The sequence below is a fragment of the Bidens hawaiensis genome, unplaced genomic scaffold (genome assembly GCF_021521415.1).
Source record: "Bidens hawaiensis isolate Kalapana, Puna unplaced genomic scaffold, B.hawaiensis_p1.1 tig00008161_1, whole genome shotgun sequence".
NCBI lineage: Eukaryota > Viridiplantae > Streptophyta > Magnoliopsida > Asterales > Asteraceae > Bidens > Bidens hawaiensis.
In genome coordinates, this window is record NW_027491582.1 from 117,501 (window position 1) to 133,782 (window position 16,282).

The 16,282-nt window shown below is 35.5% G+C and overlaps 2 protein-coding genes across 2 annotated transcripts; one reads left to right on the plus strand and one right to left on the minus strand.

Annotated features, from left to right (window-relative positions):
- Positions 1–633: 633 nt before the first annotated feature.
- LOC143637257 (MYB-like transcription factor EOBI) lies at positions 634–2,168 on the plus strand. Its single transcript, XM_077104690.1, has 3 exons — positions 634–796; positions 1,134–1,263; positions 1,357–2,168. The coding sequence occupies exons 1-3, from the start codon at positions 634–636 to the stop codon at positions 1,988–1,990; spliced, it is 927 nt and encodes a 308-aa protein (XP_076960805.1). The 3' UTR covers positions 1,991–2,168.
- Positions 2,169–9,313: 7,145 nt separating this feature from the next.
- On the minus strand, positions 9,314–12,103 carry LOC143637261 (uncharacterized). The gene is made up of 4 exons (XM_077104693.1): positions 11,993–12,103; positions 9,892–11,129; positions 9,507–9,846; positions 9,314–9,319 (listed from the first exon to the last, which is right to left on the minus strand). Exons 1-4 carry the CDS (start codon positions 12,101–12,103, stop codon positions 9,314–9,316), a joined length of 1,695 nt encoding a protein of 564 aa, XP_076960808.1.
- Between the last annotated feature and the right edge of the window lie 4,179 nt (positions 12,104–16,282).

The window sequence follows — 16,282 nt, forward strand, 5'->3', positions numbered from 1 at the left end:
TATAGTATTTTAATGTTTTTCTACATATTACTCTAAAATGCACTTCGGAAAAGAATCTATTTTCATGTCTGAATTTAAGTTCGTCTGTTATTTCAGAAAGCTAAGTATTTTTACCATGTTTTTTTTATCTATAACTAATTAATTACATTTCTTTTGAATGACTTCCGCTATATAGGAACTAAACTCACATTCTGTTCTACACTCAAACCATTATATCAAAATCTACCTATAATTACATGAAAAATAGAACTTACCTTAAGTATAATACAAAAAATAGAAACAATTTCTTGTATATGATGAAAATACCATAAATAATTTAGTAAATATATAACAAATTAGTGTCGATTTTAGCTTAAATTCTTCCCACCCACAGCCTCACTATTGCGGCTCTCTCTCTCTCTCTCTCTCTCTCTCTCTCTCTCTTTTTGGTTCTTTCTCTCTCACACACTAAATACACATACCTCTCTCTCTCTCTCTCTCTCTCTCTCTCTCCCTCTATATAAACCGTATCCTCTCCTGTACTAAGTTGAAATAACACAATCAAGTTAACCATAACTTCTCTCTCTTCTCTATAAAACTTGTACATCTTTCTCTTCTCTCTTTTTCTTTCACATAAAAACAGACGTAGATAAAATGAACAGCAGCAACAAGTGTGTGGAAATGGAAGATGACGATCAAATGATGATGATGGAAGAACTGAGAAGAGGACCATGGACGGTCGAAGAAGACTTTACTCTTATTAATTACATCGCCCATCACGGCGAAGGTCGCTGGAACTCGCTTGCTCGCTGTGCAGGTATATATCTTCCTCCGATCACTCTTTAATTCCGCACCTACTCCTATCAAAAAGTGAGACTTTACTAAACAAGAAAAACCCCTTCTATCTTCATTGTAAAGCGCTGACACGCCCCTGCAATCAAACTCAAGTTTCATTTTGCCTTTGTTTATTATTCATTTTAAAAAAAAAAGTTTTTTAGAAAGAGAATGATGGAATTTACAAGTGCTTTTTAGGGTATTATGAACGTCTATCAACTTTACCAATACTTTTGTTCATTCTTTTTTCAGTAATTATATATTCTCTATTTTTCTTAGATTTTATTTTATTAAAAATATGATTTTAATATAATCTTAAGGACTTAAAAGGACCGGCAAGAGTTGCCGATTAAGGTGGCTGAATTATCTCCGACCAGATGTTCGACGGGGAAATATTACTCTAGAAGAACAACTATTGATTCTCGAACTTCATTCTCGTTGGGGCAATCGGTATGTTTTTATCCTCTTTTTAACGTATATTAAGGTTCATATAATTAATAATCTTATTTGGTTATAACATACTAGCTGTATTTAATTATTTAGATGGTCCAAAATAGCCCAACACTTGCCTGGAAGAACTGATAATGAGATAAAAAATTACTGGAGAACAAGAGTTCAAAAGCATGCAAAACAATTAAAATGTGACGTGAACAGCAAGCAATTTAAGGACACCATGCGGTATCTTTGGATGCCAAGGCTCGTGGAGCGGATACAGGCAGCCGACGCCATCACAACCCCGGTTTGTTCGTCCTCCTCCACCACCACCTCCACCGGAACCACCACAAACTCCTACCCACTCAACCAAAGCAATAATAATTTAGATAATATTGTTACAAGCCAATTAGTAATACCCCATGCCAATAACAACATGTCATCAAATTTCGGAAATACCCAAATCACCCCTGGCTACACACCAGAGAATTCAAGCACTACGGCGGTGTCACCGGGCTCTGACTTGACCGATTGTTACTTTCCGGCTAATCATAGCCAAACCCATAATTTCATCCAACAACATAATCCGATTGGGAGCGAGTTTACGGACACCTTGGGCTATTTTAATCCATGGATGGATTATAATCAAGGTATGGTAGAGCAAAACATCCAATGGTCAGACCGCGGCGCTGATGAATTATCGGCTGAGGATATTTGGTTTCTCAAACAGCAATTCAACATGTGAAATAATAACCAGGATATATATGATTAGTTTTATTTTATGATGTATACATTATTGGGTTAGAAATCTTACAAAAACTTGTGAGATACACGTTTCTAATTTGTGATACAAACAATTTGCATGTTTTTTTATTTCTTCTTGATTTTTGGGTGGGGTTAGAATTGTAATTCAGTCACGTTCCATTATTCGCTACTAAGATATTATTTTCATTGCTGCTTTCTAGTTTGTTATGGTAATTTAATTAAATAATTATATATATTAAAACTAGTAAAATAAAATTAAACCATTTAGCAATAGGTGATATGGTTTATATAATTTAAGTTTGTATTTACGCCTATAAATGTGTGTGCAATGCATATAACGATAATGGTTAGTTAATCAAAAGTGTTGTCACGTTACTACTGCCAATTAGACAGTGAGACTTTAACTAACTAAACCATAATCATGTTTAATGGTGTGATTTTAACTAACCAAGTTTATTATCATTTTGGTTTTAATAATTATATTGGTTGGATAAAAAATGTTTATTCTCATTAGTTGGATTGATAGCGGTCCTACCATCTTAAGCCCCTTTGCTCGTTAATTAGTGCAATAGCACTTGCAGATGTTGAAGATGAGTTTGGCGTCGATTACACAGACACGTACAGTCTAAAAGACCATCAAACCCCTTTGACAACTGCTGCTAAAATTTGAGTTAAGACGCGTTGGTAATCCATTGTTAAACAAAAAAGTAAATTAAGAATATAGATAGATAGCCGATTAGCCATCATTAGAGGGAGGCTTTGTATTAATTACATAAGACAAATATTAACAAGTATTTGATTTGATGATGAGGAGAGTTGGATCCACTAACTAATATTATATAATATATATTCTAGTCCTAGTTATGAAATAAAGCATGTTTTGTTTTCTTGTCCAAACTAAATTATTTAAATTATTCTACTTACAATAATTAATCATATTCTTGGAATAAATAAATGTATTTGTAGAGTTCGTAATGGATATTATACGCATGAGTTGTATTCTATCTTCAAATTTTTTACTTTAATTAATTGTAATAAAGTCATTGAATTTTGGAAGCTAGTCGATAGGGAATGAACTTAAGTAATGCTTTAAAGAAAATTGACGAGTGAGAGGCATGTCCTACTTCTAGATTTTCTTTTTATCAATCTTTTTTAGCTATTCGACACTTTTTCTTCTTTTTGTATTTTTTATTTTAATTATTAATATTAATTTTTTAACCGTTAAATGTTACACTTCAATAGATTAAACCTTCGACCTATTATTCCACAGTATAACCATTTTGCTATCCATCAAAATTGAAAAAGAAACTAATATATGTATATTATTTCTTGAAAATTTATTATTTTAGAAAAAAAAAGATATATCCATATATCTTTATCTAAACTTATAAATTTCCATGAGTTTTTTTGTTTTTTTGAACGAGCAACTAAGTAACGCCGGTATTTCGTACGCGATCCCCATTGGCTAAAGGTAGCCCGAGCCGGCCACTAGTCCGGACGGATGAAGCCCCTAGCGGTCCACCTATTGAGGGATTCACCGGATAAAACCCGACCCCTACGCCCGTCAAATGGCACGACAGCTAGGAGCCGGTAAAACCGGGTGAGATCAGGACTCGAACCATGGCAAGCCAGGGTCATCCCTCATTTCTCTTATATAAATTGGTGATAGTGAGGTTTGAACCCCCGACCTCTTACTAGTAAAATGAGTGCTCTACCATTAAACTACATCCAATTTATAATTTCCATGAGTTTTTAATTAACAAATTTGTAAACCAATAACTTATAATATTTTAAAATGTGATTTATGAAGATTTAGTAATATATAAATGTTTTTAAAAATATTATGAAATTTACTTTTTATAGGAAAACGCAATTGAATATTAGGAGAGAGAGAGAGAGAGAGACGTTTTATAAATAATTTTTTAAGAGAGTAGTGTTATAGTGACGTGGCGTGTTGAGATTCATCTAATCTTAAAAGACATATGTTTGATGTCCTATGTTCTTATCATGTTCTCCGTATGCCACGTGGCTACCTTCTTACGTTCCTCGTCTGAACTCATTCTCAATATCCATCATTAATATTCCTCTTAGGAAAAAATATCATTTTGCAGGTAGGCCTAAATTTAAAATTGGTAAAGAGAATTATACAATAAAATAAATAAAGAGAAAATAATCATGGAAAAAATAGAACATCTCTAAAATATCGAGACTGCACGAAAATTATTGAATTAAGATCACTAGTAAAGAGAATGACTATTTTAAAACGTGTATTTAGGGTATTTGAAATAGTTTGAAAACCGTTATACATGTTACGCTGCAAAATATCAAATCTGATATATAAAATGGTGTAATAACCGGTGTGTTATATCTAAATGGTTGTTAAAACTAAACGGTGGTACTAAAAACTTACAAAGGGTCTCTACCCGGTGTATATATATGTAATTTACAACGTTAAAAACGACTGTATAGTAACTAAATACAACGAAACTGACGCTGTTGAGAAAAATTTAGAACAGGCAACTAACTCGTGTTAAAACTTTAACAACGGGCTACAACCTGTGTTAATACCCTTTTACAACGAGCAACAAAACATGTGTTTAAAATTGTTTACAACACAATGCAATGGGCCTAAAACCAGTGTTTATACTTATTTATGTCACAGCCTCCGACCCCTATATCTCACAGCCTCTGACCCCTATATCCCAGGAGGGAAGCCGTGAACATTGATTGGTGGTATCGGTGTTTATTAACTTATTTTGCAGCGGAAAATTCCATCAGAACCGTAGTTAGGAAAAATGATCAGAGTTATGAAAACACCATGATTATTATTATGATAAACCGGGAATTTTAATCCCTTTTGATACAAACATAAGTTTTATAGGGTTAAACCATAATTTACAAAACACGTTTCTTTATTCTGGTGACAAGCCACTTATTTAAGCTGGAAGCCCACAGGCATAATTCATTTGTCTCTAACAAGTCACCTGAAACATGTTTAAAATATTTGATCAGCAAGAATACTGGTGAGTACATTCATTTGTAAATGACACATTTTACAGTTACAGCATTAAGATGTTTTTACATCCGCCTGCTTACAAATTACCGAAAGGTACTTGTCACTCGACCGTATCTATGACTGTGATCATATTACTTATTGGCTAACACTTGTCCAATAAGTAACGTGTAATAGCCCAGTAGGCAAGCCTTGTATACAAAACCCCACAATACCAGTAGTAACCTTCCCGTAAGTCTACAGAGACTTAATCACTGTAATGTATTTAAAATACTTTAAAAATACATTTGAAAATATTTAGACAATCTATAATGGGTTTTATAAGTTTTGAAATCACCATGACAGTGTCAGAAAATAGTTGTCTCACGCAAATGTGAGTTGTACAAAAACTCGAATGTCTCACCTTGCAAGTTTACAATTAAAGAACACCTCCTGGTATTAAGCACATAGGGTAAACGTAATGTAGTATACCTAGATTAGTATAAAACCAATATTCATAACGATAATCACGAGAGTAGAAACTTTACACGATGGCACAATGTCATACCTTAACAAGCAGAGCTTTCGGATTCGTGTATATCTCTTTCGATCGGATATCGTTACGATACTCGGGTATTATACCGTTATCTTAATATATAAAAGTATATGTGTGTGAATTCAGAGAGAAAGAAGAGAATTTTGTGCGAAAAATGAACGTCCCATTCTCAACCTATTTATAGCAGACTTTGGACCCCATCGCGGTACGCGATGTCCATACACAACGGCCGTCGCGTATCGCGAAGAATCTCGTAGCTATGTCGAGTCAGCCCTAGGCCTTCTATATGGCACGCCACGGCGATGCGAGCGTGCGAAGTGCAAAGTTCGTCATCAAAGCGCCACATTGCGCCCATCGCACTTCGCCCGAGCCCGTGCTCATGCGAGTGCGCGTTCGGGTGCTTCGCGCCCTCCGCTAGGACCACTGGGTGTGATATGTCTTATAAGAACATTAACATAGGAATTTTCTTCCTTATAAAGTGCTCACTAGTTTTATCATCTAGCTATGTGGGACAAGAAACTTACATTCCTATTTATACTATGGTGGAAGCTTCTCCCTTTCTTTCTTCCACTAATGTGGGATGGAATTTTCTCATTTCATTTTCTTACGTTTTCCTTTAATCTATTTTGAGGCTTGTTATAGTCTTCCCTCCTTATTTTGAATCTCGTCCTCGAGATTTACTTGGAATAAGAGTGGGTACTTCCGTTTCATTTCGGATTCCAATTCCCAAGTATATTCTGGTCCACGTTTTGAATCCCACTTCACTTTGACCAGAACTATTCTTTTATGCTTGAGATTTTTTGATCTTTCTATCTTCAATTTGTAAAGGTTTCTCAACAAATTTCAACTTTTCATTTACCTTTATATCTTGAAGGGGTACTTCTAGTGTTTTATCAACTAAACATTTCCTTAAGTTACTTACATGAAATACATCATGTATACCTGACATTTCCTCTGGTAATTCTAGCTGATAGGCTACTGGTCCAATTTGTTTGAGAATTTGAAATGGTCCAACAAACCTTGGACTTAACTTTCCTCTCTTACCGAATCGGATACTCCTTTCCATGGAGACACTTTTAGTAGCACTTTGTCTCCAACTTGGAATTCCAATGGTTTGCGTCGATGATCCGCATAACTTATCTAACGATCTCGTGCGGTCTTTAATCTTTCCTTAACTTGATTTATCTTATCAGTACTTTCTTGTATGATTTCAGGACCAGATAATTGTTTTCCTCCTATTTCTGCCCAACATACTGGTGTTCTACACCTTCGTCCATAAAGGGCTTCAAATGGGGCAGCGTTAATGCTTGTATGATAACTGTTATTATAGGAGAATTCTATTAGTGGTAAATTGTCATCCCAATTTCCACCAAAATCTATTACACATGCTCTTAGCATGTCTTCCAATGTTTGTATGGTCCTTTCACTTTGACCTCAGTCTGTGGATGGTATGCCGTGCTCAAGTTTAATTTTGTTCCCATAGCTATTTGGAAACTTTTCCAAAAATGAGAAGTAAAATGGCTATCCCGATCCGATACAATGGATAATGGACTCCATGTAATGAGACAACTTTGTTCACATACAGCTTAGCTAATTGTTCCATTTTGAAAGTTTCCTTCATTGGTATGAAATGAGCTGATTTTGTTAATCTATCCACAATCACCCATATTGTGTCATTACCTTTTCTTGTGGTAGGTAATTTGGTAACAAAATCCATTGTTATTAGTTCCCATTTCCATTCTGGCATTTCTAATTGTTGAAGTAATCCGGATGGCTTTTAATGTTCTGCTTTAACTTGTGAACAAGTTAGGCATTTTGAAACATAACTAGTTATGTCCTTTTTAATTCCTATCCACCAATAGATTTTCTTCAAATCTTTGATACATTTTATCTCTTCCAGGATGCATTGTGTATTTGGAGTTATGGGATTCTTCGAGAATCTTTTCTCTTAATCCTCCTATGATTGGTATCCAGATCCTATTCCCCATTCGGAGAATTTCATCATTTCCTTTGACAAGTAGATCAATGGTACCATTTTTTTTCTCATCAGCAATATTATTTTCTTCTATTGCTTGTTTCTGAGCATTCTTTACTTCATCAATTAAATTGATTTGAAGTTCTAACCTTAGAACTCGTACTCTTTTAGGTTTCTCATGCTCTTTTCTGCTTAATGCATCGGCTACTATATTTGTCTTACCTTCACGGTATAGAATTTCACAATCATAATCGCTAAGAATTTCCATCCAGCGTCTTTGCCTCATGTTAAGCTCTTTTTGCCCAAAGATATATTTTAAACTTTTATGATCTGTAAATAAAGTAAATTTACTACCATATAGATAGTGTCTCCAGATCTTTAGGGCAAAGATTATTGATCCCAATTCTAAGTCATGTGTTGTGTAATTGCTTCTTTAATTGTATAGATGTGTAAGCAATAACTTTCTCACGTTGCATTAGTACGCATCCCAGTCCTGATTTAGAAGCATCACATCAAACTGTGAAATCTTCAGTTCCTTCTGGTAGCGCAAGTATTGGGGCATTTGTTAACTTTTGCTTCAAAGTTATAAAAGCTTCTTCTTGCTTAGGTCCCCATTCAAACTTGACATTCTTACACGTTAACTTAGTTAACGGAATGCTTAATGCATCAGCTACTATATTTGTCTTACCATCACGGTATAGGATTTCACAATCATAATCGCTAAGAATTTCCATCCAGCGTCTTTGCCTCATGTTAAGCTCTTTTTGCCCAAAGATATATTTTAAACTTTTATAATCTGTAAATAAAGTAAATTTACTACCATATTGATAGTGTCTCCAGATCTTTAGGGCAAAGATTATTGATCCCAATTCTAAGTCATGTGTTGTGTAATTCTCTTCATGCTTCTTTAATTGTCTAGATTCGTAAGCAATAACTTTCTCACGTTGCATTAGTACGCATCCCAGTCCTGATTTAGAAGCATCACAACAAACTGTGAAATTTTCAGTTCCTTCTGGTAGCGCAAGTGTTCGAAAAAAATTTTGAATGAAGCGTCTATAATATCCTGCTAATCCCAAGAAACTTCGAATTTCTGTAGGTGTTTTAGGAATTTCCCAATTAGTAATAGCTTCTATTTTGGAAGGGTCCACGTGAATACCTTCATGGTTAATCAAGTGTCCTAGAAACTGTACATCTTGTAACCAGAATTCACACTTTGAGAATTTAGCGTAAAGCTTCTCTTTTCTCAATAGTGTCAAAAGTGTATGAAGATGTTTAACATGATCTTCACTGGTTTTGGAATAAATAAGTATATCGTCTATAAAAACAATTACAAATTTATCCAAATATGGTTTACATATTCGGTTCATCATATCCATGAATGCAGCTGGTGTATTGGTTAAACCAACTGGCATGACTGTAAACTCATAATGACCATATCTTGTCCTAAAAGCTGTTTTAGGAACATCTTCTTCTTGCACTTTTAATTGATGGTATCCTGAGCGTAAATCGATTTTAGAAAAATATCGAGCTCCTTGGAGTTGATCAAATAAATCATCAATTCTCGGTAAAGGATACTGATTCTTAATTGTGACTTTTTTCAATTCTCTATAATCGATACACATACGCATCGACCCGTCTTTCTTTTTGACAAACAGTACTGGTGCTCCCCAGGGTGATGAGCTAGGTCGTATAAAACCCTTTTCTAGCAATTCATCTAATTGCTTCTTTAATTCTAACATCTCTGTTGGCGCTAATCTATATAGTGCTTTAGCAACAGGCGCTATTCCTGGTATTATATGGATTCTAAATTCAAATTCACGATTAGGCGGTTGTCCAGGTAAATCTTCTGGAAAGACATCAGGATATTCCGATACTACCGGAATTGCTTTTAGCTCTTTTCCTTTGGCGTTAATGATTACAGAAATCATATATACTACGCCTTGTTTCCTTAGATAGCTTGCCGCTTTCATTACCGATATAAACTTTCTAGGCTTGAGCATCTTAACTCCTTGAATTGTAATAATTTCTCCTGTTGGCGAGCGAATTTCATCAGAATTTGTATTACAGAGGATTTGAGCATGATTGGCTGCTAGCCAGTCCATTCCTAATATAACATCGAATCCAGCCAGATTCATTGAGAGTAAATTTGCTTTAAACTGGTGGCCTAGTAAGTTTATGTTTTCTTCTTGGAGTACTTCATGAATATGAATGAAATTTCCATCTGCCGTCTCTACCGTGCAGACTTGATGGAGTTTGGTTAATGGTTGATTTAAGGCTTGGCAAAACTTCGTGTTTATAAAACTTTGGTTTGCTCTGGAATCAAACAATACTTTAGCGTAAACGTTATTGATAAGGAACGTACCCGCAATGACGTCCGAAATCATTGCTGCTTCTTGTGCAGTAAGCTGAAAAGCTCGTGAATTCTTCTTAGGTCCATCTGTGTTCTTTGCTTTGTTGTCAGGCGCCTTTATCAGCTTTGGACATTCTGGACAGATGTGGCCAGGTTCTCCGCAGTTGTAGCAAACACGACTTTCCTTTCTTCTACATTCTTCATCCGTATGTCCAGCCATTTTACAATAATTGCAATACTTAGTTTTCTTAAAAGCGCATCTCCCTGAATGCCTTTTTCTGCAAGTTTTACAGAAAGGATGAGCATAAGATTGCCCTGTTCCTTTCTTCCAGAATTCTTGGTTAATCTTTTGAGCTAGATCTTTCTTTTTGTTTTCTTCCTGAGTTCGGACTAATCCGTCTGTCAGGGTATTTGCTAGCTCAACTGTTTCTTCAATAGTCTGAGGTCTACCTGACTTTACCAGATCACGGATTTCACTTACTAATCCCCAAATATAACGAGAAATTAGTACTGATTCTGGCGAAGCCAAAGCCGGTACCATTCTTGCATATTCAAAGAATTTTATCGTATACTCACGACACTTCACACCTTCCATCTTGTGGTTTAAGAACATAGTAGCAATCTTTTCTCTTTCATGAGGACGACAAAATTTCCTTTCTACTATTTCTTTAAACTCTTCACATATCATAGTATAAACTATGTGACTTCCTTTTGACTGGAGGACCTTGTTCCACCATTCCATTGCTTCATTAATGAAGAGGTTAGAAGCATATAATATTTTATCTTCTTCAACACATTTACTGATTCTTATAATAGCTTCTGTCTTTTCTAACCAACGTAGTGCTGAAATAGGTCCTTCTTTTCCAGAGAATTCGGTTGGTTTACAGGCCAAGAAATCCTTGTAAGTACAACCGTGAACTTTTGACTTTTTGGGTTGTGGGTTGCTATTTTCTCCATTCACACTATGACTAGCCTCATTGTTAGACTTGCGTTTATTACTCTCGGTTTTATGCCTAATTACAGAAACGGGTTGCCTAATAGCATCAACAATTAAAGGAATTGCTTCAGTGATTTTCAGAGCTATCATATTTTCAACAGCATTCATATTCAAACGATTTTCTTGATTATGAATTTCATGATTATGCTCGTTTCCGATATTGTGCTCATTTACGTGACTACGCTCATTTTCGCGATTGTGTTCATTTTCTCGATTGTGCTCATTTTCACGATTGTGCTCATTCGACATCTGAATTACATTTAAGAAAGGAATTATTAATATCGTAGTCAAATAGTAAGGTAAGCAAGATATCAATAACACATAAACACACAGGCACAAAATATGTAAAAATCGTCGATCTTTGCGACATTTACTCTTTTTATATATATGCATCACTATATTTTCATATATACACTATATATATGCGTCACTACACACCTTTCTTACATACATACACTTTTTTTTATCAAAGAAATTATGATAATGAACATATAGATATTATATATATGGGTTATATGTATGGTTCTCGGTCGTAGTATTTCCAGGTTAAATTCTCCCCCCATATTTCTTATTCTATTCCCAGTATCAATTAATTCTTCCCCGTAATGGCGGAGCTCAGCCGTCATTTCCGGTGTCAGGGTGGGGTAGTTTGCGGTTACCGCCTGGAACGGTGCATATGGATTGTTCATCATTGTTTGATATTGCCAATCATTCGTCCACCATTCTTCCATTTGAGCTTGACTGATAATATCATCATGTGGAAATGTATTATTTGGGCTTTGAGTTGGCATATTCGGGTTGCTGGAACTTCTTTCACCTATATCATTGAATATGGGTTGAAAGATTTCACATTCATCTAGGCATCTGCCCAGTCGCTCCTCCATTGGTATTGTTGACATGGGTGGTGGTAAAGTTGGTGGTGGTTCTATTGGTTGTGGTTGAGTTGGTTGTTTGGGTTGTGGTTGAGTTGGTTGTTCAGGTCGTGGTTGAGTTGGTTGTTCAGGTTGTGGTTGAGTTGGTTGTTTGATTGTGGTTTTTCCTTTCTTATTTCTTCTCAATCCTCGTTGCCAGTATTTGAGCCTTCTTCTTCTTTTAGGCTTTGGTTTTTCTACAGGTAGGGCTTGAAAGATCATGGGTTCAGGTTGTTGTTGACTAGCTTCTCGTTCTTCTATATCCGTGGAGTTAACAGATATGTGTTCAAAAGCATCAACTAGCTCACTCATGCTGTTAATCAAAAATTATAAAACAACGATTTCCAAAAGAAAATAGTATTTATTTTCACGTGTGGTTAAAACCTTATTTTTATGGTTAACACATAGGTTAATGCATGTATTTCCAAACATTAATTTCTAAGATTAGGTGTTATAAAAATACCCATATTGCTTAAACCAGCGACTATGATACGACTTCAACTGTCACAGCCTCCGACCCCTATATCTCACAGCCTCCGACCCCTATATCTCACAGCCTCCGACCCCTATATCTCACAGCCTCCGACCCCTATATCCCGGGAGGGAAGCCGTGAACATTGATTGGTGGTATCGGTGTTTATTAACTTATTTTGTAGCGGAAAATTTCATCAGAACCGTTGTTAGGAAAAATGATCAGAGTTATGAAAACACAATGATTATTATTATGATAAACCGAGAATTTTAATCCCTTTTGATACAAACATAAGTTTTATAGGGTTAAACCCTAATTTACAAAACACGTTTCTTTATTCTGGTGACAAGCCACTTATTTAAGCTGGAAGCCCGCAGGCATCAATTCTTTGTCTCTAACAAGTCACCTGAAACTAGTTTAAAATATTTGATCAGCAAGAAATACTGGTGAGTACATTCATTTGTAAATGACACATTTAACAGTTACAACATTAAGATGTTTTTACATCTCCCTGCTTACAAATTACCGAAAGGTACTTGTCACTGGACCTTATCTATGACTGTGGTCATATTACTTATTGGCTAACACTTGTCCAATAAGTAACGTGTAATAGCCCAGTAGGCAAGCCTTGTATACAAAACCCCACAATACCAGTTCTACAGAGACTTAATCACTGTAATGTATTTAAAATACTTTAAAAATACATTTGAAAATATTTAGACAATCTATCATGGGTTTATAAGTTTTGAAATCACCATGACAGTGTCAGAAAAATAGTTGTCTCACGCAAATGTGAGTTGTACAAAAACTCGAATGTCTCACCTTGCAAGTTTACAATTAAAGAACACCTTTTGGTATTAAGAACCTAGGATAAACGCAATGTAGTATACCTAGATTAGTATAAAACCAATATTCATAACGATAATCACGAGAGTAGAAACTTTACACGATGGCACAATGTCATACCTTAACAAGCAGAGCTTTCAGATTCGTGTATATCTCTTTCGATCGGATATCGTTACGATACTCGGGTATTATACCGTTATCTTAATATATAAAAGTATATGTGTGTGAATTCAGAGAGAAAGAAGAGAATTTTGTACGAAAAATGAACGTCCCATTCTCAACCTATTTATAGCAGATTTTGGACCCCATCGCGGTACGTGATGTCCATACACAACGGCCGTCGCGTATTGCGAAGAATCTCGTAGCTATGTCGAGTCAGCCCTAGGCCTGCTACGTGGCACGCCACGTGGCAGGCTATGTGTCCTCTGCGTAACCTCCACGTCGCGGTACGCGATGGGTAATCTAAACCCGTCGCGTATCGCGATGGAAGGATTTTTATTTTTATTTTTTTTAATTTTTTTATAAAAATCTTAATTCCCAACAAAAATACTAAGGCGGCGATGCGAGTGTGCTAAGTGCAAAGTGCGCCATCAAAGCGCCACATTGCACTTCGCCCGAGCCCGAGCCCGTGCGCGTGCGCGTTCGGGTGCTTCGCACCCTCCGCTAGGACCACTGGGTGTGATATGTCTTATAAGAACATTAACATAGGAATTTTCTTCCTTATAAAGAGCTCTCTAGTTTTATCATCTAGCGATGTAGGACAAGAAACTTACATTCCTATTTATACTATGGTGGAAGTTTCTCCCTTTCTTTCTTCCACCAATGTGGGATGGAATTTTCTCATTTCATTTCCTTACTTTTTCCTTAAATTTATTTTGAGGCTTGTTATAATTTACATAACGGGTCGTGAACCGTTTTGTTTTTAATGAACTAAATACAACAGGCTTATTATATATACAACGGATACTTGCAACCACAATATAGTATAATAAAAATATTTGTTTATCCACCAGAAGATACATTTCAATATACATACCATTTAGATACAAACCTAATACAATCATATTAATGTTTCTTCTCATAATAATATATACCAAATATAAAGCAGGTTTACCAAATCTTGAATTGATGAATGGGAATGGGCTTTAAGTTCGTCACCTATAAGATAAGGGAATCAAGTGTCATTTTAGTACCTATGATTTGGCCAACTACATAACTTTAGTACATATTCATTTTTGTGCAAATGACTATCTCAGTTTCAAAAATCTTGCATTTTTAGTACTTTTTTTCCTAACCCAGTCTATTTTTTCCATTAAGTCAGGAATAATTTGGTAACTTCGTTATTTTCTTTGTTTTTTGTTTTCTTTTAAACGCTTATATCTTATAAACCCTAAATCCCAAATCATAACATCAAAATCCAAATCCTAAATCCCCAAACATATGTAACAACTTTAACCGTCGATCTTCTTTCTTCAATGGTCTCCTGCCAGCGAGCCTCCACGATTTCCTCCTCGAGATGGGTAAACCCTACCTTCAAGCTAGCAGACTTCTTCAGATTCGTCGGAATGTTCCAAACACTCGAACTCCTCGGTGTTCGCGTCTTTGGCGGGATTTGGATCAAATTAAACAGTGCAACTCAGTAGGTGTAAAGATCGCCGGGGTCATAACCGGATGTATGGGTTTAAACAAAAATTGAATTGCCGCACGTACTGGATTTGGGTGTGCATAATCATAACGTGTCGTCGGAGTTTCGCCAGAAAACTGACTAGCGACGGCGGAGGTGGCGATGGCACACGTGTATTGTATCTGGGTTTGTGGAGTCGAAATTAAATGTTGGTAATCGAGAGGCTGATTGAATACATTTTGTGTACTTCTAGCGAATCGATGCAATATAAAGGAGAAAGGGTTTGGGGATTTAGGGTTTGAATTGATGTTATGATTTGGTAAGTGAGGGTTTACAAGATATAAGCATTTAAAAGAAAAGAAAAAACAATATAAATAACAAAGTTACCAAATTATCCCTAACTTAACGGAAAAAATAGACGGGGTTAGAAAAAAAGTACTAAAAGTGCAAGTTTTTTGAAATTGAGGTAGCCATTTGCACAAAATAAAGAATAAGTACGAAAGTTTCATGATTACCTTATAACACGCGAATCGTTTTCCTGTAACTATTCAATACCCCTACGAAAAATTGATCACATCCGAGCGTTTTCGCGGCCGAATCCACTTTGAATTTGATAAATGCATTGCTTGTGAAGTACGTGTTCGTGTATGTCCTATAGATCTGCCCGTTGTTGATTGGAAATTGGAAACTGATATTAGAAAGAAACGATGGCTAAATTACAGTATTGATTTCGGAATATGTATCTTTTGTGGTAATTGTGTTGAGTATTGTCCAACAAATTGTTTATCAATGACTGAAGAATATGAACTTTCTACTTATGATCGTCACGAATCATTGGGAAGTGCATTAACATAAATACGGCAGTAAGAAGTGGCAATACAAAAGTATGTAAACTATAAAAACGAGTCAAAGTGGATTGTCCCACACTAGCACTTCCGCGCAATAATTCTACAAAAGGTGATCCTATTACAGGGATAGCGTCAGGTACACCCGTTACAATTTTCACGGCCCAATAACCAATTTGGTCCCAAGGTAAGGAATAACCAGTTACACCAAAAGATGCAGTCAATACAGCCAGAACCACACCTGTAACCCAAGTTAATTCGCGCGGTTTTTTAAATCCACCTAGTTGGCCAAACAATATGTACTAAAATGGCGCTTAATTCTAGATAAGGAGATAAAGTTATAACAAAATCTTAAACTATAAAGTAATCAAAATAATATAAATACTTATCAGATTCCATAGTGTTTCATCTAATAGCTACATTGGTTGTCACTTCATTAAAATCATTTGTTGAAAAAGAATAATATTTTCTATATCAACTAATTATATTTACAAAAAAAAATGTACGGTAATAAGTACCCGTAGCTTATAGAAACTTGTGAAGATATTTCATTACAATTTAAAATCTGTACATAAAAAAATAATTATAGTTGTAAATAAATAAAGTATCTAGTAATCTAGTATATATATCTCAAAATTTTTATGGATGTAACTCATGTCTTCAAATCATTCTATTGAAGCTGCTAGCTAGTCTTTCGCATAATC